The 22,574-nt window shown below is 45.7% G+C and overlaps 3 protein-coding genes across 7 annotated transcripts; 2 read left to right on the top strand and 1 right to left on the bottom strand.

Annotated features, from left to right (window-relative positions):
• Window positions 1-51: 51 nt before the first annotated feature.
• On the top strand, window positions 52-2,513 carry ecsit (ECSIT signaling integrator). The gene is made up of 8 exons (XM_058068027.2): window positions 52-161; window positions 496-665; window positions 744-1,143; window positions 1,216-1,439; window positions 1,503-1,551; window positions 1,619-1,767; window positions 1,825-1,930; window positions 2,008-2,513. Exons 2-8 carry the CDS (start codon window positions 534-536, stop codon window positions 2,280-2,282), a joined length of 1,335 nt encoding a protein of 444 aa, XP_057924010.2. The 5' UTR covers window positions 52-161; window positions 496-533; the 3' UTR covers window positions 2,283-2,513.
• On the bottom strand, window positions 2,386-10,535 carry LOC131125896 (uncharacterized). 5 transcript variants are annotated; one of them, XM_078796206.1, is made up of 7 exons: window positions 10,263-10,535; window positions 7,118-9,599; window positions 6,177-6,758; window positions 5,622-5,683; window positions 5,498-5,547; window positions 5,115-5,429; window positions 2,386-4,473 (listed from the first exon to the last, which is right to left on the bottom strand). In XM_078796206.1, exons 2-7 carry the CDS (start codon window positions 9,452-9,454, stop codon window positions 4,457-4,459), a joined length of 3,363 nt encoding a protein of 1,120 aa, XP_078652332.1. In that variant the 5' UTR covers window positions 9,455-9,599; window positions 10,263-10,535; the 3' UTR covers window positions 2,386-4,456. The 5 variants fall into 5 exon arrangements, with proteins under 5 accessions (XP_078652332.1, XP_057923878.2, XP_057923882.2 ...); XM_058067895.2 differs by having other exon boundaries at window positions 10,357-10,535; XM_058067899.2 differs by having other exon boundaries at window positions 5,622-5,680; window positions 10,357-10,535.
• A 2,528-nt stretch (window positions 10,536-13,063) lies between these two features.
• zfta (zinc finger translocation associated) lies at window positions 13,064-21,848 on the top strand. Its single transcript, XM_058067970.2, has 5 exons — window positions 13,064-13,697; window positions 16,029-16,532; window positions 16,662-17,021; window positions 17,267-17,704; window positions 19,009-21,848. Exons 1-5 carry the CDS (start codon window positions 13,505-13,507, stop codon window positions 19,500-19,502), a joined length of 1,989 nt encoding a protein of 662 aa, XP_057923953.2. The 5' UTR covers window positions 13,064-13,504; the 3' UTR covers window positions 19,503-21,848.
• Window positions 21,849-22,574: the final 726 nt, after the last annotated feature.

Here is a 22,574-nt window from a genome sequence, read left to right as displayed (position 1 = left end):
CATTTGAACTTAATGCTAAACTTAATTCAGTCAAAACAAGAGAGCGGAACTATTGCTTGCGTAAAGGGGACGTGTTTGAGGATGGCAACCGGAAGTCAGTTGGCTTTCCAACATGGTGGCACCCATGAAGAATAATCGCTGAAGGGGACGTTTAATAAACGGTGCGTATCTCGCGAAACATGACGCAAATAGAGAAACTAGTTATTTTACTTATATACTATATATTTTCATGTTAACGTTATTCAGCGTTGACAGTTTTTATCATCCATTGCACTGCAAAATTACATACTAAGTACATACATATAACGCAAGTAGTTCTGCTCTACAATAATGTATGGTTATTAGTATATAATAGTAATACTAGTAAATAATACAAGGTAGTTTTACGCCATAAAAATGACGTTTGTGAAAACAATGAAACTGATATATGAACAATAGTTTTCAATAGCTGTAATACTGTAGTGTGTTTAACTACCTTGTGCTTTTCCCATCCAGTTCTGCATTCTGGGTGTTTGTCTAGTGATGGCCCCATCATGAAGTGTGCACACTGCCTGATCCAGCTGCAGAGGCTTAGGCTGCTGGGCCAGTCCGCCTCATTTGCAGGCAAATATGGCGCTCTGCTCCAATCTGGTCATCCCAGCATCCTGCACAACACACAACCTCAGGTAAACATTGTTCAGCATCAGCGAAATAGCAACAATCCCCATGAGTGTGGATTTAAAGTTCATACATCATCGTGACAGGTCTTGAGGCGTATCCACAGCAGCCCACTGTGCTCCAAAGATCGCAGAGTGCCAGCAGAGTTCCTCAAAGAGGACGATGGCAAGAACAAGTCTGTAGTCCCTCACGACCTCTTTGAGGAGTTGGCCCCTGAAAACAAAAGCAAGGCCTCCTTCAACAAGGTGGTGGACTTTTTCACCAAGGCTGATGTGAGACGACGGGGTCACGTGGAGTTCATCTATGCAGCTCTTAAGAAGATGCCCGAGTTTGGTGTGGAGAAAGACCTGGCTGTGTACAACAAGCTCCTGGATGTTTTTCCTAAGGAGGTATTTGTGCCCCGGAACTTCATCCAGCGCATGTTTAACCACTATCCCCGACAGCAGGAGTGCGCAGTGCAGATACTAGAACAGATGGAGACCTACGGTGTGTGTCCGGGGAAGCAAGTACTCAAATATTAAATTTTCTGAAGCTGAATATGAATATTTTTTCCCCTAGGCATCACGCCTAACGTGGAAACTAAGGTGCTGTTGGTGCAGATATTTGGAGAGAAAGGCCACGCTGTGAGGAAGTACCAGCGCATTATGTACTGGTTCCCCAGATTCAAACACGCCAACCCATTCCCCATCCCGCATCAGCTGCCTGAAGACCCAGTAGAATTGGCTCGCTTCAGCCTCAAACGCATCGCTAGCGACCTGGATGCTAAAGTCAGCGTTTACCAGGTGATGAGTTAAAGTTATAATATTTGTCAAAGGGAAAAGTGGCATCATTGTTGTTCTCACCAGATGCCCCTCAAAGGGATGGAAGACCAGATGACAGTTCCACACATAGTAGGTAGGTCCAAACTACTGCTTTAAATAACTTACTGTACTACTGTTGACAGCATGGTGTACCCCACCAGGCATCCAGAGCCCCAGCCAGATGGAGCTCCTAGCCAAGCATAACCCCAGCAGGCCGGTGTTTGTGGAGGGACCTTTCCCACTGTGGCTGAGGAAGACATGTGTCCAGTACTACGTGCTTCGCGCTGACCCCACGCCACCAGACGAGAAGGTGACAACAACTTTGCCTCAAACGTTTTCTTGGCACGACTGACTTCTCCGTCTGCAGGTCGAGGAACCTTACGATCCGGAGCGCTCCTTTGGCTACCCTCTGCAGCTCGACCTTGACTATGACCGTGACCTTGGAGACATCGAGACGTTTGACGTAGAAGACCGTGAGATGATCGTATTTTGTCTGCAGCAAGAAATACATAAAAGTTGTATCCTTGAACTTGTGTCTTTGTACCCGCAGTGGATGAAGGTCCAGTGTTTGCCATGTGTATGACCAACCAGGGAGACCAGGTCACCCTCAACCAGTGGATCTCTGGCCTCCAGGAGAACAACCCCATCCTGGGTCAGATCACCACCCTCTTCCGCCTGGAACCCGGACCCAGGGAGCTCCAGGCTGGAACCTACACAGAGTCAGCACACCACCACAGCTCTCGTACAGAAACCCAGAGAGAAGCATCTACACCAGAAGAGGAGGAGGAGGAGGAACCGAGGAGGAGTAGTGGGATGAAGCAGTGAGGAAAACATCATGACATTGTACAAATGTAGTAATAACAAATAAATCCACAGCAAGAGTGACTTACGGCTGTCATTTAGTTTCCTATTATAGCATGAAAAGACCTTGTCCCGTACAAAATCTTTTATTTCTTGAAAGGCATTTGAAAACATTCCCTTTTGAAATGGTAAACAAGTCACAAAGACACTCGGAGGGGATCCCCTGCAGCCGTTGGAATCTTCTCCAGCAAAATCAACAACACAATAAATAATAAATAAAGGCTGCCGGAACGTCTGAAATTTGGCATCTCAAATACAGTATTTTCTATTTACAGCAGTCACATGACCAAGGCTGATCAATCCCGAGTGATTATTGTGTATTTGACGCATACTAATACACACTACTTCTTATTGCCTTTTTTCTGCCAACACAGATTCAAATCACAATGATCAGTCTTAAAAAAAACTGAGTGTTTTAAACAAGATTAAGTGCTTGGAGTACTGTTAAAGAAAGGTGTACAAAATAATATACAGTACACAGGTACAGTTGAGGACAAAATTATTAGCCCGCCTTTGAAAATTGAAGTTGTTTCAAAATATTCCCAAGTACTTTTTTTAAACAGAGCAAGGGATTTTCGACATAGCATTGTTTTATTTAGAAGTCACAAATTATTTATATTTGTACACCAAAACAGACTTATTGAAGAAATAACTAAAATAACCAGTTACATTATTATTAGCCCCCTTTAAGAAATGACCATTTATTAAATCATTTGTGCAAATGATGTGCTTTAACGTCACAGGTGATGTTCTTAAAGCTGACCAGGTGAATAGGGCGATTTCACTCAACAATTAAGTTAAAACATGGTTTAAAAGTATGGGTATTTGAGCTCTGAGTTGAGAAAGCACCATGCCGAAAATTCAAGAAATCAGACTTTAGAAAAATAATAATTATTGATGCACACATAGCAGGAGAACAGTGTACAATGCTATTATCCAAGTGTTTCCAAGTGTCAAGAACTGGAGTTAAGAAGTATAATCCTGAGATTCAAGGACAGCCGCACAATAGAGAACAAGCTTTGCAGAGGTAAGAAACGGAAGGTTTCAAAGACCCTGGACAAAAAACTGATGTGTCTAAAGACCCCAGAAAAACTGACAAGACGCTGGTGAATGACAGAAGAAGACCGAAAACAATCACCGGAGCTCTGCACAGGAATGTACTGCGAGGTTGCAGACCAAGAAGAGACACCTTCAACCCTTAAGTATGACTTAATTATGCTCAGGACAACCTGGATTACCTGGAGACCAAACAAGAGCTCTTTGGCCATAGAGACACTGCTTATGTTTGGAGAAAAAAGGTAGAACACCATCCCCACAGTGAAACAGGATGATGGGAGTATTATCTTGTGGGCATACTTCAGTGCATCTGGAACTGGAAATCTTGTCAAAGTGGAAGGAATCATGAATAAAAAAAAAGATATGGGAAGATTTTGAAAGAAAACCTCAAGCAGTCTGCAGTAAAACTGGGTCTGGGTCGTCATTTCATCCTCCAATATGACAACGATACCAAAACAGACGTCTCTCTTGGTGAAGACCTATCTCCAGAAGACCACAATGAATGTCAATGAATCCCATTGAAAATGTGTGGGGTGACCTGAAGGAGAATGTCCATGCCAGAAGGCCATCACATCTGGAGAAGCTTGAGAGATTTTCCAAAGAACAATGCGCTGAGGTTGCTCAAAAAAAGTGTGAGAGACTTGTTGAAAACTATAACTAATGACCGCACGCTGTTATCCAGCAAAAAGGATATTGAATTGACTATTAGGATACAGGGGTTCTAATAATTTTGAGGTTTTGAATATTGTCATTTCAGTGTGCAAACTAAAATATTGGAAGCATCCAAAATAACACAAGAATGTCTAAAAAGTCTGTGTTAAAAATGTAATGCTCTGTTTAAAAGTACTTGGGAAATACTTTAAAAACAGTGAAATTTTTCTTTGCGGGCTAATAATTTTATCCTCAACTGTACAACAACAACAACAGCCGCCGTTCTTGTGCTTTCATGAGTGGGCTCGTCCAAACATAGCACACGAGATGAAATGTGAATTATTGTAATTCAGATGCGTTTCAATTCAAGTTTTCTCTTGAAACATGCTAGGTAGAGATATTTTTCTCCAGGTGGGGGCCAGCCCTGCACGTCACTTCCTGTATGTTTCTGTAAAACAAATGCGAGAAAAAAAAAATGAAACTTCAAACATCCTGCATACTAATTCTAAATATTTGATCTCGTACTGATTTTGTAGGTTCACGTCCCCTTATAAAGATATGAACAGTGCATATTTTTATGGTTTTGAGAGAAAGAGAGTATAAACAAAAACGCTATAAATGAATGACAAACCAGTTAAGTGTCCATGAAGAACACAAATATGTCCTGTCCCTTCCGGAAATTATGTAAATAAAAGACTTAAAATAAAATACCATACAACATCTATGGGCCGCACTAACATTAAACTTTCATATCAAGGCGGGGGCCTCAAACAATGAGGCCCCCGCCTTGATATGCGCAAGTTTGATATGGATGCTGTATGGTATCATGTACCCAGAAAAAAATATTACGTTTGATTAATGTTCATGTTAAAGGTTAAATAACTGTTAATAGTTATCCTCCCTATCCGTGTGGAAGTGGTAAGTTTTTGGCTATTTAAGTTTAAAGGAAATAACTTGAAGGCTACCGTTTAGGTCGCTAGCTCTCTAGTTTGCGAGTTAGCATGTGTCTCAAGACCCTGCAGTTGCGCAATATGTTGTAAATATTTACACTGCTTTAAAGTGTATAAAGACACGAGGAGAGCATTTTACCCGGCAGAGTAGCTCCATGCTGCTGGAGCTGGCTGGTAAAGAAACGCTCCCGCTGGGACACCTGCTCATCCCAGCCTTCCAAGATGCACCGCCGCTCGGCCGGCTCCAGGGATAGCGTGTGTGGATGGGCCTCCTCGATGTGGGCGCGGACCCCCTCCAAACTGTGGGAGTACTGCAGGTCGCCGCACACCATGCATACCAGCAGCTGGTTAAGGGGGTCGTAGTCCATGAGGTAGATGTTCCTCCACGTGGGCTCCGATATAAGACTGTCTTCGCCGCTGGGATGGTGCTCGTCATTGGCAAACAAAAGCTCATCTGACCACACCAGGTAAGGAAAATTAGCCTTTTATTCAGATTTTATTGAAAACACATCAATACTTCACCTTGTAGTGGCACTGTGTACTCTGGGTAGGCCTCAGTGTGCATGGAATTGCTGCAAAAACAACATTTGATAAAACGACAACTATAACAAAAAAAAAACAAGGCAGAGCAAATCAAGTATTGTACCTGATGAGATGTGTTGATTCTTCAGTCACATGACCGGAGGTCCCCCATTGATAGGAATCCTGCTGTGATGAAATTGAATATAAAACAGTTCTGTTTAATATGCTTATACTTAAAATACTTATAAAAACAAGATTAGTGTTTCCTGTTGTCATGGTGAACACGGCTAACCTTCTTCACCGGACATTTTTAATGAAGAAATATTTCTTTTTAATAGGTTGTAGTACCAGATTTGGGTTCGATTCCACCCTCGGCCATCTCTGTGTGGAGTTTGCATGTTCTTCCCGTACATGCGTGGGTTTTCTCCGGGTACTCCGGTTTCCTCCCACATTCCAAAAACATGCTAGGTTAATTAGCGACTCCAAATTGTCCATAGGTATGAATGTGAGTGTGAATGGTTGTTTGTCTATATGTGCCCTGTGATTGGCTGGAGACCAGTCCGGGGTGTACCCCGCCTCTCGCCCAAAGACAGCTGGGATAGGCTCCAGCACCCCCCCCCCGCGACCCTCGTGAGGAAAAAGCGGTAGAAAATGAATGAATGAATGAAGGTTGTAGTACCTGAATGTGCATCTCCTGAGCATGCAGGATGGGTTTGCAGTTGGAGGCTCTCCCCGGAGCGATCCCTTTATCACCAACAGCCTTCCTAGCTCTCTGCTCCTTCTTTTTTATCCTCCAATATTCCCGCTTCCTCTTCTGAAAGTCCTCCTTGGATTCCCCAGGGACAGGCTTTGGAGGACCCATGGTGCTTAAAGGTGCCATGGCTTGGAAATGTTTGGAGCTCTGAGTGATTTTAATGGGACTTGGGTTTGAGGTTTGGCCAAGGGGTTCAATTGGAGAGAGTTTGATGGTGGAAAGAGGGTTGTCCGGGGGTTTGAGAGCAGGGAGGAAATCTGTGCTTCTGGATGTCCACTTAAGTGAAGATGACATGGCGTGTGGATCATTCACGTCACATGGCTCGCTGGTGACAGGGTGCTTTACTTTAATCGTATCCGTTGACGTCTCAGCACTATAAGACGAGGAAGTGAGGGCTAGAGAAGTGGGAATTTTTCTACCTGACGAAAAGGAAGGTGTGGGTGCCTTGGGGAGAAGTTTTGCTGGGGCCTTCACGGCTTTGATGGAGTTGACAACCAGAGCTGGAGCCTGAAAGGCAAAACAACACAACACTGATGACTTCCTGCAAAATGTAAACACACAAAAAGCACTGGCGTATGGAGTGGCCATTCAAGAAGATACAAGTAGGAGGAATAACATTGCCCATGGTGTCTTGCTTGATATATGGATTACAAGATGTTTCACACCTCTTTGGTCTTGGTGTTGACGAGCAAATGACCTGCTTAATTTTAACCCCCCCACCCCAAGTGAAAGCTATTTTTGCTACCCCAGTGTCAAATCTCTCAAGAGATGTTTGCAGGCTATGAGTCAGGTTTCATCCTCACACACACACGGAGATCTTCATGAAATAGCACACATCATAAATACATAACAACCAAAAACATCACCTGGTTGCTTCTCAGGGGAAGCCGCCTCTCCTTCAGCTGGTCCTTCAAACGGGCCCTCTGCTGCCTCTTCATCAGCTTCCAGTATTCCCTCTTCTTCTGCAGGCTGCTCGTGGTGCTCTGCTCCACCGTGCTCAATGTCTGCCGACAAGCGGCATCGATTTGATTCTCTCTTATGCGCTCAGGGAGGTGATGGAGTTTAGGCGGTTGTGTTGAGGTGCAGTTCTCATGGAACAACAGCATGGGGGCGCCCTCCCTCTTGACCACGGGAGTGCTTTGGGGTGACTCCTTGCAGGTGGGCTGCACGTCTGAGGTAGAAAGAGGTGTTGTTTGGTCGTCCTTGAGGGGGGGCTGGGTTTTGACCTGCAGTGTGAAGTCAGCGACGATGGGAACCGCAGGAGTTAAATTTGGCTCCGAAGCCTCCTCTTTAATCTCAGCCTTAACTTGGGGTTCTTTGCTTTTACACTCACTGTTGACCGTGCTTAGCGACTCCTCCAGTAGCCTCTTCATGGAGGCCACCGCTAGCAGAGTAGTAGCCTGGCTGTCTGCAGCCACAGCTAGGTCAGGCTCAGGCACTGGAGGTGATGGCACTGCAGAGGCAGGGCAGGCCGGGGGTTTGAGGTCTGGACATATGGCTGCTTGCGGGGTGCCATTTAGGTTAGATGCTGGTGTGGGCTCCTGTTTGATGGCATTATCATGTGGTGTGGGAGACCGGCTGTCGTTTGAAAAAGATGCTTGGTTTCCTTTACTCGCCACCGGAGGAGGCCTGCTTGGTGCCACAGGGGTTGCTGCTGCTGCTTGTCGCAGGGCTTTCCTCCGTTGCAATGTTGCTGTGTGTCTTGCTTCAGACACACTTTGCCTCAGTCGCGTCGCCCGCGCAGCTCGCTGTTGGCGCTTTTTTAACCGCCAGTACTCCCGCTTTTTGGCCATCTTCGCCTCCTCTGTCAATGCCAGATCCGAAGAGAGTACGCTATTTGAAACGGCCATTCTCATAACACATCCACCTGGGGGCGGATTTCCAGGAACGAAATTCTGTTGTCTTTGGGGATGGGTGAGGGTGAGGGTGCTGGTGGCACTTTGTATGGTTGATGTGTTTGTGCTTTTAGTGGCCGCTCCAACAGGGGACACGTTGACCTGAGGGGGGAGCTGCTTGACACAAAGTGGCGTCCACTTAGCATCAGCAGGATTTGAAGCATCAAGTCCTTCTCCGCTTTTAGATGTGTTGGGATTTAAGGAAACCAACTGGGGAACGTTAACAGACACCGTCCCGTCCTCTTTGATGAAGCCCCCGATGGTCTCAGACCCGTGGCTCAGGATGCTTCCTGACGACTGGGCCAGCGCTCGGGCCCTCCTCATGTCCTCCAGGATCTTCTGATAGCGTCGGACTCGTCGCATCAGGGAGTCTTTCTCCTTGAGCCGGACCTTGGCCTCCATTGTCATATTTGCCCGCTGTTCTCTTTTTTTAATGCGCCAGTATTCCCTCTGCTTGGAGATGATCTGCTCTGGTGTGTCACAGGTATCTATTCGGAGAATGTGTCTCAAATTAAAAGTTGACGCCAAAGACAAGGATTTGACTTTTAGATGTCTTTGAGCTTCTATGAATCTCTGCCGAGGTGTACTGCATCTGGTGATTGCTCGAGGGGCGGAGGGCGGTACAAAATGTGGAGGCTTTCTTTCCAAGTTACCATCAGGTATTCCTATTTGAGAGGCTTTGTTCCTATTATGATTATTTGCTAGTATTTGTGTTTTCACCTTTGGAATAGGATGAGTAGCACTTGTCCTCTCTGATGTGATGTTTCTGTTCTGCGTCCGTTCTCTGGCTTTGGAGAGCTTTGCGGCCATCTTGGCTCGTTGCTCTCGCTTTTTTAACCTCCAGTGCTCTCTGCGCCGAGCTGCCCTCTCCTCTTCAGACAGGAGCAGAGGAAGAGACGCTGCATTGTTGCTTCCTGTTTGAGGTGCTGTGTCTTCTGTCTTGATAGGCGCGGAGTCACACAAGGAGGGTACTTCAGGGCGTGGTTTCTGAGAGCGTAACGCAAAGTGTGTCTTCTGTCGTGATCTGCGTTGTGGTGCGATGTTAGCTGAGCTGCCATTGGTTAGCGTGGTCGCAGTGCTGTCAGTTCTTTTAGATCTCTGAGGCCTAGATGAGGTACAATTCACGCCCGTCGGAGCACTCAGATGCCAGGCCTTAAGTGTACTCTCCCGCTTTGGTCTCTTTCCTGACCCTGAAAGCCGGGCCCTCTGTTGCCGCTTCTGGGTTCGCCAGTATTCCCTTCTGCGCGCCAGAGTGGCTTCGTCATACCGCTGGGATGCAGAACCGCCTTTCCCTTTGACGCTTGGCATGCTGTCGCCAGCTTGTATGGCACGTCAGATCTCATCAAAATGGCTGGTCACATGGATCCATCCATTCAGTCAGTCCTCAATGACACAACTTGTTCTTCTTCATGTTATCACAGCGTGGACAGCATCACATTGGCAATCGGGTGTCCTAAGGAAGCACATCAACATGAGGCATAATCTGGAATATCAAATTACTGTTTTTAATTGCACTGAAAACAATAATAGATAAGTACTACTCACAAACAATTAGCGATATTAGGATGAACCTGTTTAGAGAAAGATCAAATTAAGTTCAGCTATATTTTAGGTTCCTCATGCTCCTTCAAGTGCCAAATATTCCTAATATTGTCAGTATGAATTGACTTGCTAAATTTGTAATCATATTTTGGACTGGTATATGAACACAATGTATTTTGAGAGATTAGCATGAATGACTCTCACAGTATACGACGTGTAAAATAGCCCATTTTGATACAAAAACAAAAAAATACACGTTACGACTCTTTATACTGGGTGTTAAAAGGTTAAGACAATAGTACATGGTCACATTGTGCTAACCTAACCTATCTACAAACATATTTTGGGAGACGTGTTAGAAGCCGGAAGCACAAACGGGGTGACACTGCCCCTTTAAACGTGTCTATTATGACACGACAATTCTGCCCGTCGACGACAAATATTTACAATTTATCGACCGTTTGCTTGGCTCAAATCGAAGCCGGCGAAAAACGCCGAAGCGTTTTAATGCGTGCATGCGTAAATAAAAAAAGAGTGCGCCATTTGGGGGGCGTTCAAGCAGGCTGTGTCTCACAATGGACATCTTCCTCCTCTTGTCCTTGCCGTCTGTCTGCTCCTGCTGTCGAAAAGAACCCGCTAAGAAAATAAAAGCATGCACGATCGTTTACCTTTTCTTTGACTTACATCTAACTTTTTTTCCAGGATAGTTTTTAGGGGGAGGTTTTGTCTTTTTTTTTGTGGTGCGAGGACAGACCAGGCAGGACACTGCAGCTCGATTCCGCCAGCCAACCGTACACAGGCTGCCTTGACAACGCACAGAAGTACCAGGATGTTGGACCTCAGTGTGCGCGTGCGTTTACGTGTGTCCGCCATTCTTCACAATGCTATCATAACAAATGGCTATGATCTACATGACAAGACACATATCTCCGCACTAAAGGCCTAGGACATTCAGGAAGAATTCTAAAAAAAAAAAAATATCCAACCTTTCAACCTTTTAAAATACAACATTTGATTGCCTAACTTTGAATAGCAGAACAAAGTCCCAGTGATTGATTGACAGCGTCTACAGCTAGGGGTGCCATATAGGGGGGGATAAGTTAGGGGCCCCAAAAAATAGAGACATGGTGACAGTTGCTGGGGGGCCCAGAATTCCAAGCAGAGCCCCGGTGTACAGCTGACCTATATTTGAACATGCACAAACATGTTCAAAAACAACTAAGGGGTCAATATAAGGGAACACATTAGCAAACAATCATTAGCTAATGTTGTTCTTTGTTTTGTAACATCCTAACTTAAGACACGGCTATATTGGATATTGGTTTCTGCCCCCATGAAGTGAACAAACTAGCAATCTATTTTCTATGCTGCTTACCCTTGCTAGGATCGCAGGTATGCTGGAGCTTATCACAGCTGTCTTTGGCGTCGCCAGCCAATCGCAGAGCACATATAGACAAACAACTATTCACCATTATTCACTTCACCTTCATACTTATGGACAATTTCCTCTAAATAAGACACAGCACATTATTCAATCACTCATCAGTCATACACACTGATGTGGTATTCTAGTACATCTGTATAAACAGCCGCCATGGGGTAGTCTGATAGAAACATGGCTGCCAATTCAAGCCTACGGCCTCTCCACTTCCATTCACATACCAGTGTGGGAGGCTTTGTGGGTGAAATGTCTTGCCAAGGGACACGACAACAGTGTAATCAATAATCAATACATTTTAAACACTGTGCATAACTTCATTTTATAGTCCACTCAAAGCCAGTGAATACATTGTACCCCACGCTATGTCTAACCCTGCCCCAATTCGCTTGCTTACCAACATGGCTGACTTTTCCATCGCTAACGACACTGTGCTGCATACATTTTTAACTGACTAGACAGTCATGCGCTTGCACTTAAAAGTCTTCACTCTTAACCAGAGGTCCCCAACCACCAGGTCACAGCTGGTATACGATAACTAGGAACTAGAACTATGATTTTTTAATCACAAAACATCCCTTTTGGCAGCCTATTAGCTTGCTAATACTACATGGAAGCATCAGTTGACACATTTTCTTTAGCTAGTTTTGTGAAAAAACAACATCAAATTGAATGTAAATGCATATAAGTTCTGAAAATAAGAACGTTTACATCACAAAATACCATTTGTGTGAAGGGAGAAGTTGGATGTTTCATCTCTTCAGATTAAAATGAAAAAAGGAACTACCGTGGGACTTTCCACGATTGCACTGAAGATTGTCAGTGGACAGTAAAGACACTCTGCGCCTGTTAACTTTATTATCATTTTCATTCATTCATTTTCTACCGCTTTACCTCACGAGGGTCGCGGGGGTGCTGGAGCCTTTCCCAGCTGTCTTCGGGCGAGAGGCGGGGTACACCCTGGACCAGTCGCCAGCCAAGACAAACAACCATTCACACTCACATTCATACCTATGGACAATTTGGAATCACCAATTAACCTAGCATGTTTTTGGAATGTGGGAGGAAACCGGAGTACCTGGAGAAAACCCACGCATGCACGGGGAGAACATGCAAACTCCACACAGAGATGGCCAAGGGTGGAATTGAACCCTGGTCTTCTAGCTGTGAGGTCTGCGCGCTAACAACTCGACCGCCGTGCCGCCCTCTATTATCATTTTCTCTCTGAAAAACAAAGTCCAGACATGCATCCATAAGGAATCAGTATTCAGTTTGTGAATTTAGAATTATGTTGTCATTTTCTTTGTTTTATAAATTGTAAAATGACAATAGCATTAGATTACTAATTGTAAAATCTGCCCCCTATTCCGTTAGGGACTGGGGACCTCTGTTCTAAAACTGATAACACAGGTCTCACTGTTGTTATTATTATAATGCATTTTAAATTTAGAGTTTTACACATTAAGAAACAATCTTCGACATACTGTGTACATATAAAACATGCAATGACACATCATGTCTTGTCAAAACATCATCCTGCTGGAAGATGTTGAGCGAATTGACTTGTAAGACAGCACCCTCTGTTGGATTAATAGCTGAAGCACAATTTTTTTCTTTCTATTTAAGTTACCATATAACATATATTTTAAAAGTCAGAACAGGCAGGAATCTATTATTGCTACAAAACATTAGGGTGTAAATATATTTTATAAATGGGTCTAATAATACTGACTGTATAGTTCTGTGGCTCCTCCTCTTTTGGTTACTACAGTGCAGATAGTACTACTAAGTACTATGTTGCGTAGTTATACTAATACGTGGAAGTGTGTAGTCATGTTGTTACAGAAGCAGAAATTAAGCAAACACGGAATTATCACACGTTGAGTGGTGTATATTACACAATAATAAGATAAAAGCCATGCTGTGATGCTAACACATAGCATGCTACGGCATTTTTAACAGAACCGAATGGCGTGGTTCTAATGACAAGAGCATTAGAGGAACCGGAGGCTTAATCTGCATTAGCTGCCTGCTGCCCCACTGGGCTGCGTGGGCTTCTCGTCAGCGAGGCTACTGTCTCTTTAAATTTACCCAGGAGCCCCTTAAGGAGCCCCAGGGGCCCCTAGTCCGGCTCCCCACCCTGAAGACAAGCAAGAGCCTAAAATACATGACTGGAGGCCCAGTCGGGTTTTTTTTTTCGGACACGGAGCAGGACGCTTTTTAACGGCTCGAGTGTGTGTTATTCGGAATCCATGTTGGTATGAATTGGTGAAAAGTTAACTTGGCTCCCACACCACACGCACGTACAAACACACACATCGTTAGTGCTGCTGTGCGATGCCAGATGCGTGTCGCCAACATGTCCGTGTGCGAGTGACATGTCCCACTCCGCCGAGGAGGACGGCGAGCGGCCCAGGCGTCAAGCCGCGACCGGGTCGGTGATGGAAGACACGGCGCCCGGGGACAGCGAGCCCGTGGACCTCCGCTGTGGCGAACAGGCTAAGCTGCTCTCATTAATAATAATCAGCGGGGAGGAGGAGGAAGCGACCCACGGACACACTGACTTGGGAGGTAATGATACATTTCACACTTGCTTGCGTGGGGCTGTCAAATGGGCCGCCATTGTCAGCGGATTGTTGTCGGGGACAATACGGTAGAGCGGCTTGGCCCCTCTGTCTGTGTGGCTCCTGTAAACAAAGGCTCAACAGCACCATGGCACGCACACGGCGTCCTCTAGTGGAGGACGGTGGAACTACCACTATACACTACAAGCTAAGCTACACAAAAGCATGTACTATAATGTAAACATGACATGTTTGTGATCTTCTTAATCGCGAGTGGTGCAGAAATGTAATGTTCACGTTTCTTTTACGCACTTCTATCTTCACAGTCAGGAGCAGGGGGAACCAAATGGGGGCAGGGAGGGGGAGTTAGGACAATTCCAGGGCCCCTGACTGACAGCCGCCCCCCCACTCTCCCCAAAAAATAGAGATATAGTTACCACAGCTGACCAGGGGGGCACAATGTGTTTTTTTTTCTGTATCCATCTGTAAAAAAAAAAAAACAGCTTGAAATAACTTGAAACAGACAAAATGAATCCAGTGGAACCTTTGTTAGCATACATCCCAGTTAGCATGCTGTCATGTTCTTAATACACTACCCGAGTACAACCGTGTTCTCCGTTGTCCCATGGAAACAGGAACTGGAAGTTGGTTCCGTCGCCCATCTACTGTGTCATCAGCGGATGGCTGTCATTCTTTGCTAACTCACAAAGTTACACCACAAGTCTCTGATTTCTCTTTTGATCATGGCTGCTAAGTAATCCATAATGGAGCCTAAGAAACTTGCAAGTGCCAGCATTCTGATAAAGAAGGTGAGAAACACTATTTAGCTTAAGGAATAACTCATAGCAAAACAGGAAGGTGGTGTCCGTGTGGATCTCGGCCTCTTTGTCACCAATCACGTCTTCAGACGAGGTAAAAGTGTTGATTTATCCTGTTCATTCGTCATTTATATGCATTTAAAGCGTAAGTACGTAAAACTAGAAAGTGGTGCAGCAAATTGATGGATGGATGGATGGATGGATGGGTGTCACAAGCTAGCTGGCCAGGTATCCATCCACTCATCCATCCATCTTCTACCGCTTATCCATGGTCAGGTTGCGGGCCCAGACTTCCCTCTTTCCAGCTACTTCGTCTAGCTCTTCCCATTGGACCTTGAGGCGTTCCAAGACCAGTTGAGAAACATAGTCTCTCCAACGTGTCCCGGGTCTTCCCCATGGAGGCGTCCAGGAGGCATCTTGACCCGATGACCCCGAGTTTCTACCGGATAATGGTGCTTCTCACCTTGGCTCTAAGGGAGAACCTAGCCACCCTACAGAGAAAACTATTTTCTTGTCCTTTCGGTCACTACCAAAAGTAGATTGATGGTAAATTGAGAGTTGGCCTGGTAGCTTAGCTTTTAGCGCCAAAAAGACACTAATAAGAGGTGTAGATTTCCACGGAGAGTACTTCTGTTCGGGTTTAGGAGTACTAAAAAGGTACAAATAGCAACTACCTTGTAGTGCAATAATTAGTAATCCTTGGTGTATTATTTGGCGGCATGGCAGTCGAGTGTTTAGTGCGCAGACCTCACAGCTAGGAGACGAGGGTTCAATTCTACCCTCGGCCATCTCTGTGTGGAGTTTGCATGTTCTCCCCGTGCATGCGTGGGTTTTTTCCGGGTACTCCGGTTTCCTCCCACATTCCAAAAAATTGGAGACTGCAACTTGTCCATAGGTATGAATGTGAGTGTGAATGGTTGTTTGTCTATATGTGCCCTGTGATTGGCTGGCGACCAGTCCAGGGTGTACCCCGCCTCTCGCCCGAAGACAGCTGGGGTAGGCTCCAGCACGCCCGCCACCCTCGTGAGGAAAAGCGGTAGAAAATTAATGAATGAATAACAAAACAAACAACTTGACTTCGGGCGGCACGGCGGTCGAGTGGTTAGCGTGTAGACCTCACAGCTTGGAGACCAGGGTTCAATTCCACTCTCGGCCATCTCTGTGTGGAGTTTGCATGTTCTCCCCGTGCATGCGTGGGTTTTCTCCAGGTACTCCGGTTTCCTCCCACATTCCAAAAACATGCTAGTTTAATTGGCCACTCCAAATTGTCCATAGGTATGAATGTGAGTGGGAATGATTGTTTGTATGTATGTTATACATATGTTTGTATGTATATATATGTGCCCTGTGATTGGCTGGCGACCAGTCCAGCGTATACCCCGCCTCTCTGCCAGCACCCCCGCAACCCTTGTGAGGAAAAAAAGCGGTAGAAAATGAATGAATGAATGGTGTACCTTGACTGTTTGGGATTGGTGGAAATTACAAACTGATCTGTGTTGTCATTTGACTCTCTCCCTCAGAGGAGGACAAATTTGCTAACGGCCACGCTGACGAAGAGTCAGAGACAGGAACGGTGGACCCTATCAAATCTCCAGGCACCAGCTACTGGAGCATCACCGAAGATCCAGACCAGCCGCTCCTTCTTTCTCCCACCACCGGACCTTCCAGGCGCAAATCTAGGGTACAGCGCGCCTCTAGACCGGGCCTGAGTCGCATCCCAGGCCGCGATCACCGCCGATACTACCATGAGTACTGGCGCAGCGAGTACCTGATGGACTTTGACCCCCAGCGGCACGGGATGATCTGCATGGTATGCGGCAGCTCACTGGCCACGCTCAAGCTCAGTACCATCAAGAGGCACATCAGGCAGAAGCATCCGGACTCGCTGCTGTGGAGCGCCGCTGACAAGGAGGTGATCCGCTCAGGGTGGGAGAGCCACTTGAACCTCGGGGGAGGTCAGAATTCATTTGGAGCCTCGCCTCAGAGAGATGACGACTCGCTGGACTCGGGCCATCTTGCCGCAGGTGTTACTTTACACACTCGGACTAGTTAATTTTAAACATGGCGGCAGTTCTCGATCTCTGCTGTCCTCTAGTGGTATCATAGAGAGCAAACGCCCTAACGAGAACATGTTTTATTGTTTTTTTTGGCAGAAGCTGCACAAGCCGGGGCACCTGAGCAGCAGCCGCAACAATCACTCAGCCTCTCTCCTCAATCTGAGACAGGAGAACCTCAGAATACGGAGGAGAACGAGGAGCAGGACGTAGCCGGGCCTTCCACCCGCACACTGGAATGCTATCTGAATGCCTCGCTGCACGCCTGGTTCCGCCAGGAGTTCCTTATGGAGTACGAGGCGGAGCCCGGTAGACTGCTGTGCATGGTGTGCGGAGCCCAGCTGCCCTCACTTCATCTGGACCACATTAAGAGTCACGTGTTGGACACACACCCCGACTCGTTGGTCTTCAGCTCGGAGGAGAAGCACTGCGTCCTGCAGGCCTGGGCTCAGACCCACGGTGAGAAAACGTCCATGGTTTAAAATATATTCTTCTTTGTGCTCATCAGTCCGACACGGCAAACAAGGCTGACGTCATCAGCACAAATCCATCATCCAAGCTTATCTGGATCAGTGTTGTCATGGTAACAGATTGAGCCTGAACATTCCATAGTCTCGCTAGGAGCTCCTCAGTGTCAATCAACGTGGAATGATTACTACATTGATTACTATATCTGTTTTACTTTGTCCCTTTCATTGGAACAGATGAGTGGGAAAACTCAATCAAATCCGAGCCAAACACCAAAGACGACAACTTCACGTCTAATCACACCACGTCCGACTTGTGCCAAGAAGTTGACGCTGCATTGTCTCAGAACGCGTGTCTCATCCGTGAAGATGGCGGCATTGAAGCTCCGCAGGTGGAGCCGCAGCCCCTCCTCCGCCAGCCCAGGAGGAGGCGTCTGCGTGGGGGCAACCCCTGGCGACTTCGACTGGACTACCTGATAGCGTACGGGCCCCAGGGCCGCGGTACCTACTGCATGGTGTGCTCTCAGGTTCTGCACGAGACCAAGGTCAGCAGCTTCAGACAGCACATCCAGGAATGTCATCCCGAGACCACCGGCCTGAGTCGGCAAGAAAGAGAAGCCATGGCTGCAGCTTGGACCAAAGACTACTCCTGTGACCACGGCACAGCACAAGATGGTGAGAGCATCACTCACTCAAGTATGGCACGATAATATTATTGGATAGAGCTGTGTGTAGCGAGGAAACATGACACAGATTTTCAATAAACACAAACATTAGCTGCTGTCCATCTCCACAGGGCCTTAAAAGTAAATGGCATTTTCCACCAATAGGGGGAGCCCTCTATGATGAAGTCAAGTTGTTTGTTTTGTTATTCATTCATTCATTTTCTACTGCTTTTCCTCTACTGCTGGAGCCTATGTCTTTGGGCGAGAGACGGGGTACACCCTGCACTGGTCGCCAGCCAATCACAGGGCACATATAGACAAACAACCATTCACACTCACATTCACACCTATGGACAATTAACCTAGCATGTTTTTGGAATGTGGGAGGAAACCGGAGTACCCGGAGAAAACCCACGCATGCACAGGGAGAACATGCAAACTCCACACAGAGATAGCCGAGGGTGGAATTTAACCCTGGTCTCCAAGCTGTGAGGTCTGCGCGCTAACCACTAGACCGCCATGCCGCCCGAAGTCAAGTTGTTTGTTTTGTTATTCCTTCATTCATTATTTTCTACCGCTTTTCCTCACGAGGGTCGCGGGGGTGCTGGAGCCTATCCCAGCTGTCTTTGGGCGAGAGGCGGGGTACACCCTGGACTGGTCGCCAGCCAATCACAGGGCACATATAGACAAACAACCATTCACACTCACATTCATACCTATGGACAATTTGGAGTCGCCAATTAACCTAGCATGTTTTTGGAATGTGGGAGGAAACCGGAGTACCCGGAGAAAACCGGGGGGAACATGCAAACGCCACACAGAGATGGCCGAGGGTGGAATTGAACCCTGGTCTCCAAGCTGTGAGGTCTGCGTGCTAACCACTAGAAGTCAAGTTGTTTTGTTATTCATTCATTCATTTTCTACCGCTTTTGCTCACGAGGATCGCGGGGGTGCTGGCGCCTACCCCAGCTGTCTTTGGGCGAGAGGCGGAGTGCCAGCCAATCACAGGGCACATATAGACAAACAACCATTCACACTCAAATTCATACCTATGGACAATTTGGAGTCGGCATGTTTTTGGAATGTGGGAGGAAACCGGAGTACCCGGAGAAAACCCACGCATGCACGGGGAGAACATGCAAACTCCACACAGAGATGGCAGAGGGTGGAATTGAACCCTGGTCTCCAAGCTGTGAGGTCTGCGCGCTAACCACTCGACCACCGTGCCGCCCTGTTTTGTTATTTTCAGGTAATATTGTACTACAGTACTACTCAAATCCAATCCCCGTCTCCCTTTTTTACCTCCTGAATCAGAAATGAGCTCAAGTGAAGCCGCCGTCCTAAATACCACAGGAGGCCCGAATGAGGACGGCTCCCCTGACATCAAAGTATTCAGCCAAGCGACAACGGAGGATGATGATGACGAAAGTGCGGTCAAGGACAAAGCCAAGGAAGACGGCACCACGGCCACGCCCTCTCGCCACAGCCATTACCCGGGGAAAGACCAGCGGCGGAATTACCAGGTACGCTGGCGCTCCGACTTCCTCATGGACTACGACTGCCGGAGACATGGGCTCATCTGCATGGTGTGCGGCGCCACGTTGGCTACGCTGAAGGTGAGCACCATCAAGAGGCACATCCAACAGGTGCACGCCCACTCGCTGTCGTACACCACTGAGGACAAGCAGACCGCCATGTTGAACTATGATCAGAACTCCATGCATTTTATCCACTCGGATGACTGCTTTTTTTCCCAGGACCACACACGTACCGACATGGGGCCTTCCCCAGCATACGTTGGCACATAGAACGGAATTCCAATTGGTGGTGGTGTACACACATGACCACAAGGAGTCAGTTTTTGGCATCACTGCTGTGTCCGGACCAAAAGTATCTTAACCGGATTAAAAATGACAAGTGTGAACACACTCTTCGACATCTAAAGTGACCCAGGCTGCTTGCATTCGTTTATGTGGAAAAGCATAATTATCTATTATGGACCCCCTTTACCTGACATGGAATCCTCCCAAGGAAGCGATCTTCGTTTGTGATTTTCAAATCTCAGGACGGTAAAAGAAGCAATTAATTGGAATCAGCACTTTTTTTTTTTTTTTTTTTTAGCCACAAATGTATTAATCATCCCTTCTGTACGGCCACCTGAATGAACACTTTCAACGTCTATTTGCTTAAGACAATGAATTCCTTTGCATCTACTTAACACTTTGTTTACATTAGCACTTGTAATACTGACAGTTATCTCTGCTGGCCTCCATCATCCAAGGATCTTATCTTAAATCTGCACAAAATGTAGTGTAAATATAAGAAATACAGTAAAGTCTCGTTATATCGATATAAGCAGACCAAATTGGCTGGCGGGAGATGAAAAGGGCATCGTAGTAACCGGATTATCATAATAACCGGGTATCGTACTAACGGAACTAATTATATCATAAAAGACTAGAAATTTGCCGGGAAATGAAAATAGTATCGTAATAAGTAGTAATTCGTTATAACCGATATCGATATAACGAGACTTTACTGTATCACCATTTCAATTCCCTTTTTATGACCACTTTTACACACATATGCCAGACCAAATCATTTTTTTAAAATAAGCGTATGCAACTCAAGTGGACACAAAAATCTGAAAAGTCACTTCTTAACCTGGTAAAATAATCTCAGGGATTTTGTCTTTGTTCCCAAAGTGGTTCTAGCAAGTTGGAATATGTGGTCCTCCGTTTAAGACGTTTGGTAGATGTCCACATAAATTAGATTAAATTTTCACTAGTAAAGTCAAAGTCAACCCTGTAAAAATACTCCGAAAGGGGAAATGTGGACACCGGGCATAAATATGGTATCCTTGAACACTCTTAGAAAATACAGTGATAATATTTTAGTAGTTTCATTTCATATGTTGGGGTCGTAGGAACAAAACCGGTTTGTAAACCGAGGACCTTCTGTAATAGAGCCAGTTTGGACATACAGTAAACCTCGGATATATCGGATTCAATTGTTCCCACTGGTTTTGTCCGATATAAGCGAAATCCGTTATATGCGTATACCGGAAAATGTCCGTTTTACGCATATATTTGGATTTATATCCGGTATATGCGTAAATCGGATTTTATCCGTTATAAAAAGGCACTTCCTTGACTATGTTTCCAATGTACCTGGACTGGGCAATGAAAAGAGACGTAAGGTAATGAGAATTTAACTTTATTGGACTCTGAGCATAACAAATTGTTAATTAAGCTAGGCCCTGTTACGTTATTTCCAATAGTGAGGTTAAGATCTCACTCACTGCTGTGCTAGTATTATTGACGTCACTCACTTTTATATTTGTCCTAAATCTGGAGCCAGGAGAAAGACACGATGCGGCCATCCGATATATGCGAGGGAAATTGGAACGGGACTGGAGATTTTGTCCGAAATAGGCGAAATCCGTTATAAAAAATCCGATATATGCAATGAATTTTTATTGGAAATGCATTACAGAAAAATTGTTTGTTTTTTTTATCTGTCCGTTGTGAGCGAATTTCCAATATATCCGAGTCCGATATATCCGAGGTTTACTGTATTTTAGTACTATCCCCTAGGAAAAAGAATAAATTGGTAAAAGCACACTTATGGGAAAAGTCATGCAACTAAAGCCATTCAAATGGTTCATTTAGTAGTTAATATTTGAAATGAATGCAGTAGTAATTTATTGGATTGGACTATTTGTATGAGCGTCACTCGAGTTTGTTATGTAAATGACACAGGAATGATAAATTGAGTGCAAAAAGGAGGGGACCAGCAAAGGTTGCGATACACACACACACACACACACACAGTCACCTTTTCAACTCCATTGGCCCACTATGGTTGAATAACACATTTTCACTTCACTCAAGAGTTCTAACCCAGCACTTAACGCTACATATTACATCATCATGTGTTTTTGTGACGTCAACTCACCTGTCATCTGTACGTGGCCTGCATGTGAGAATCACCTGAAGACTTAATTCACCTAATTCTTTTCACATAAAACAAGAGTGTCATCAAAGCATATGTATGGAATTATTCCCAAAATATGATTTCCCGGTATAATATAATGCATAATATACACTCAACCCCAAGTATGATTGAGCCAATAAAACAATTGTGGTTCTGCAGATTTGTTGTCACAAGTGAGTCTTAATGTTTTTAGTCCCACAATGCACTGCAGCATGGTAAGTTATCACTTCTAGCACATTCCACTTTTTATATATATTTACTGGAGGTCTAGTGGTTAGCGTGCAGACCTCACACCTAGGAGACCAGGGTTCAATTCCACCCTCGGCCATCTCTGTGTGGAGTTTGCATGTTCTCCCCGTGCATGCGTGGGTTTTTCTCCGGGTACTCCGGTTTCCTCCCACATTCCAAAAACATGCTAGGTTAATTAGCGACTCCAAATTGTCCATAGGTATGAATGTGAGTGTGAATGGTTGTTTGTCTATATGTGCCCTGTGATTGGCTGGTGACCAGTCCAGGGTGTACCCCGCCTATCGCCCAAAGACAGCTGGGATAGGCTATAAATAATGAATGAATGAATAACAAAACAATAACAAAACAAACAACTTTACTTCTTTCTAGTGGTTAGCGCGCAGACCTCACAGCTAAGAGACCAGTGTTCAATTCCACCCTCGGCCATCTCTGTGTGGAGTTTGCATGTTCTCCCTGTGCATGCGTGGGTTTTGTCCGGGTACTCCGGTTTCCTCCCACATTCCAAAAACATGCTAGGTTAATTGGTGACTCCAAATTGTCCATAGGTATGAATGTGAGTGTGAATGGTTGTTTGTCTATATGTGCCCTGTGATTGGCTGGCGACCAGTCCAGAGTGTACCCCGCCTATCGCCCAA

Source organism: Doryrhamphus excisus, linkage group LG2 (genome assembly GCF_037039965.1).
Source record: "Doryrhamphus excisus strain RoL-2023G ecotype Guam linkage group LG2, RoL_Dexc_Guam_v1.1, whole genome shotgun sequence".
Classification (NCBI taxonomy): domain Eukaryota; kingdom Metazoa; phylum Chordata; class Actinopteri; order Syngnathiformes; family Syngnathidae; genus Doryrhamphus; species Doryrhamphus excisus.
The sequence above is the reverse complement of the archived record's forward strand: the minus strand, read 5'-3'. Positions and strand labels throughout refer to the sequence as shown.

Excerpts from the sequence above, each read along its gene's own strand:
- LOC131125896 (XM_078796206.1), bottom strand. The coding sequence starts at position 9,454 with ATGCCAAGCGTCAAAGGGAAAGGCGGTTCTGCATCCCAGCGGTATGAC. Across the intron at positions 5,684-6,176 it reads CTCAGGAGATGCACATTCAG|CAGGATTCCTATCAATGGGG; the intron begins GTACTACAACCT and ends ATTTCATCACAG. Across the intron at positions 5,430-5,497 it reads GTACACAGTGCCACTACAAG|ATGAGCTTTTGTTTGCCAAT; the intron begins GTGAAGTATTGA and ends TGGTGTGGTCAG.
- ecsit (XM_058068027.2), top strand. The coding sequence starts at position 534 with ATGAAGTGTGCACACTGCCTGATCCAGCTGCAGAGGCTTAGGCTGCTG. Across the intron at positions 1,768-1,824 it reads CCACGCCACCAGACGAGAAG|GTCGAGGAACCTTACGATCC; the intron begins GTGACAACAACT and ends CTCCGTCTGCAG. Across the intron at positions 1,931-2,007 it reads GACGTTTGACGTAGAAGACC|TGGATGAAGGTCCAGTGTTT; the intron begins GTGAGATGATCG and ends TTGTACCCGCAG.
- zfta (XM_058067970.2), top strand. The coding sequence starts at position 13,505 with ATGTCCCACTCCGCCGAGGAGGACGGCGAGCGGCCCAGGCGTCAAGCC. Across the intron at positions 16,533-16,661 it reads CTCGGGCCATCTTGCCGCAG|AAGCTGCACAAGCCGGGGCA; the intron begins GTGTTACTTTAC and ends TTTTTTTGGCAG. Across the intron at positions 17,022-17,266 it reads GGCCTGGGCTCAGACCCACG|ATGAGTGGGAAAACTCAATC; the intron begins GTGAGAAAACGT and ends TCATTGGAACAG.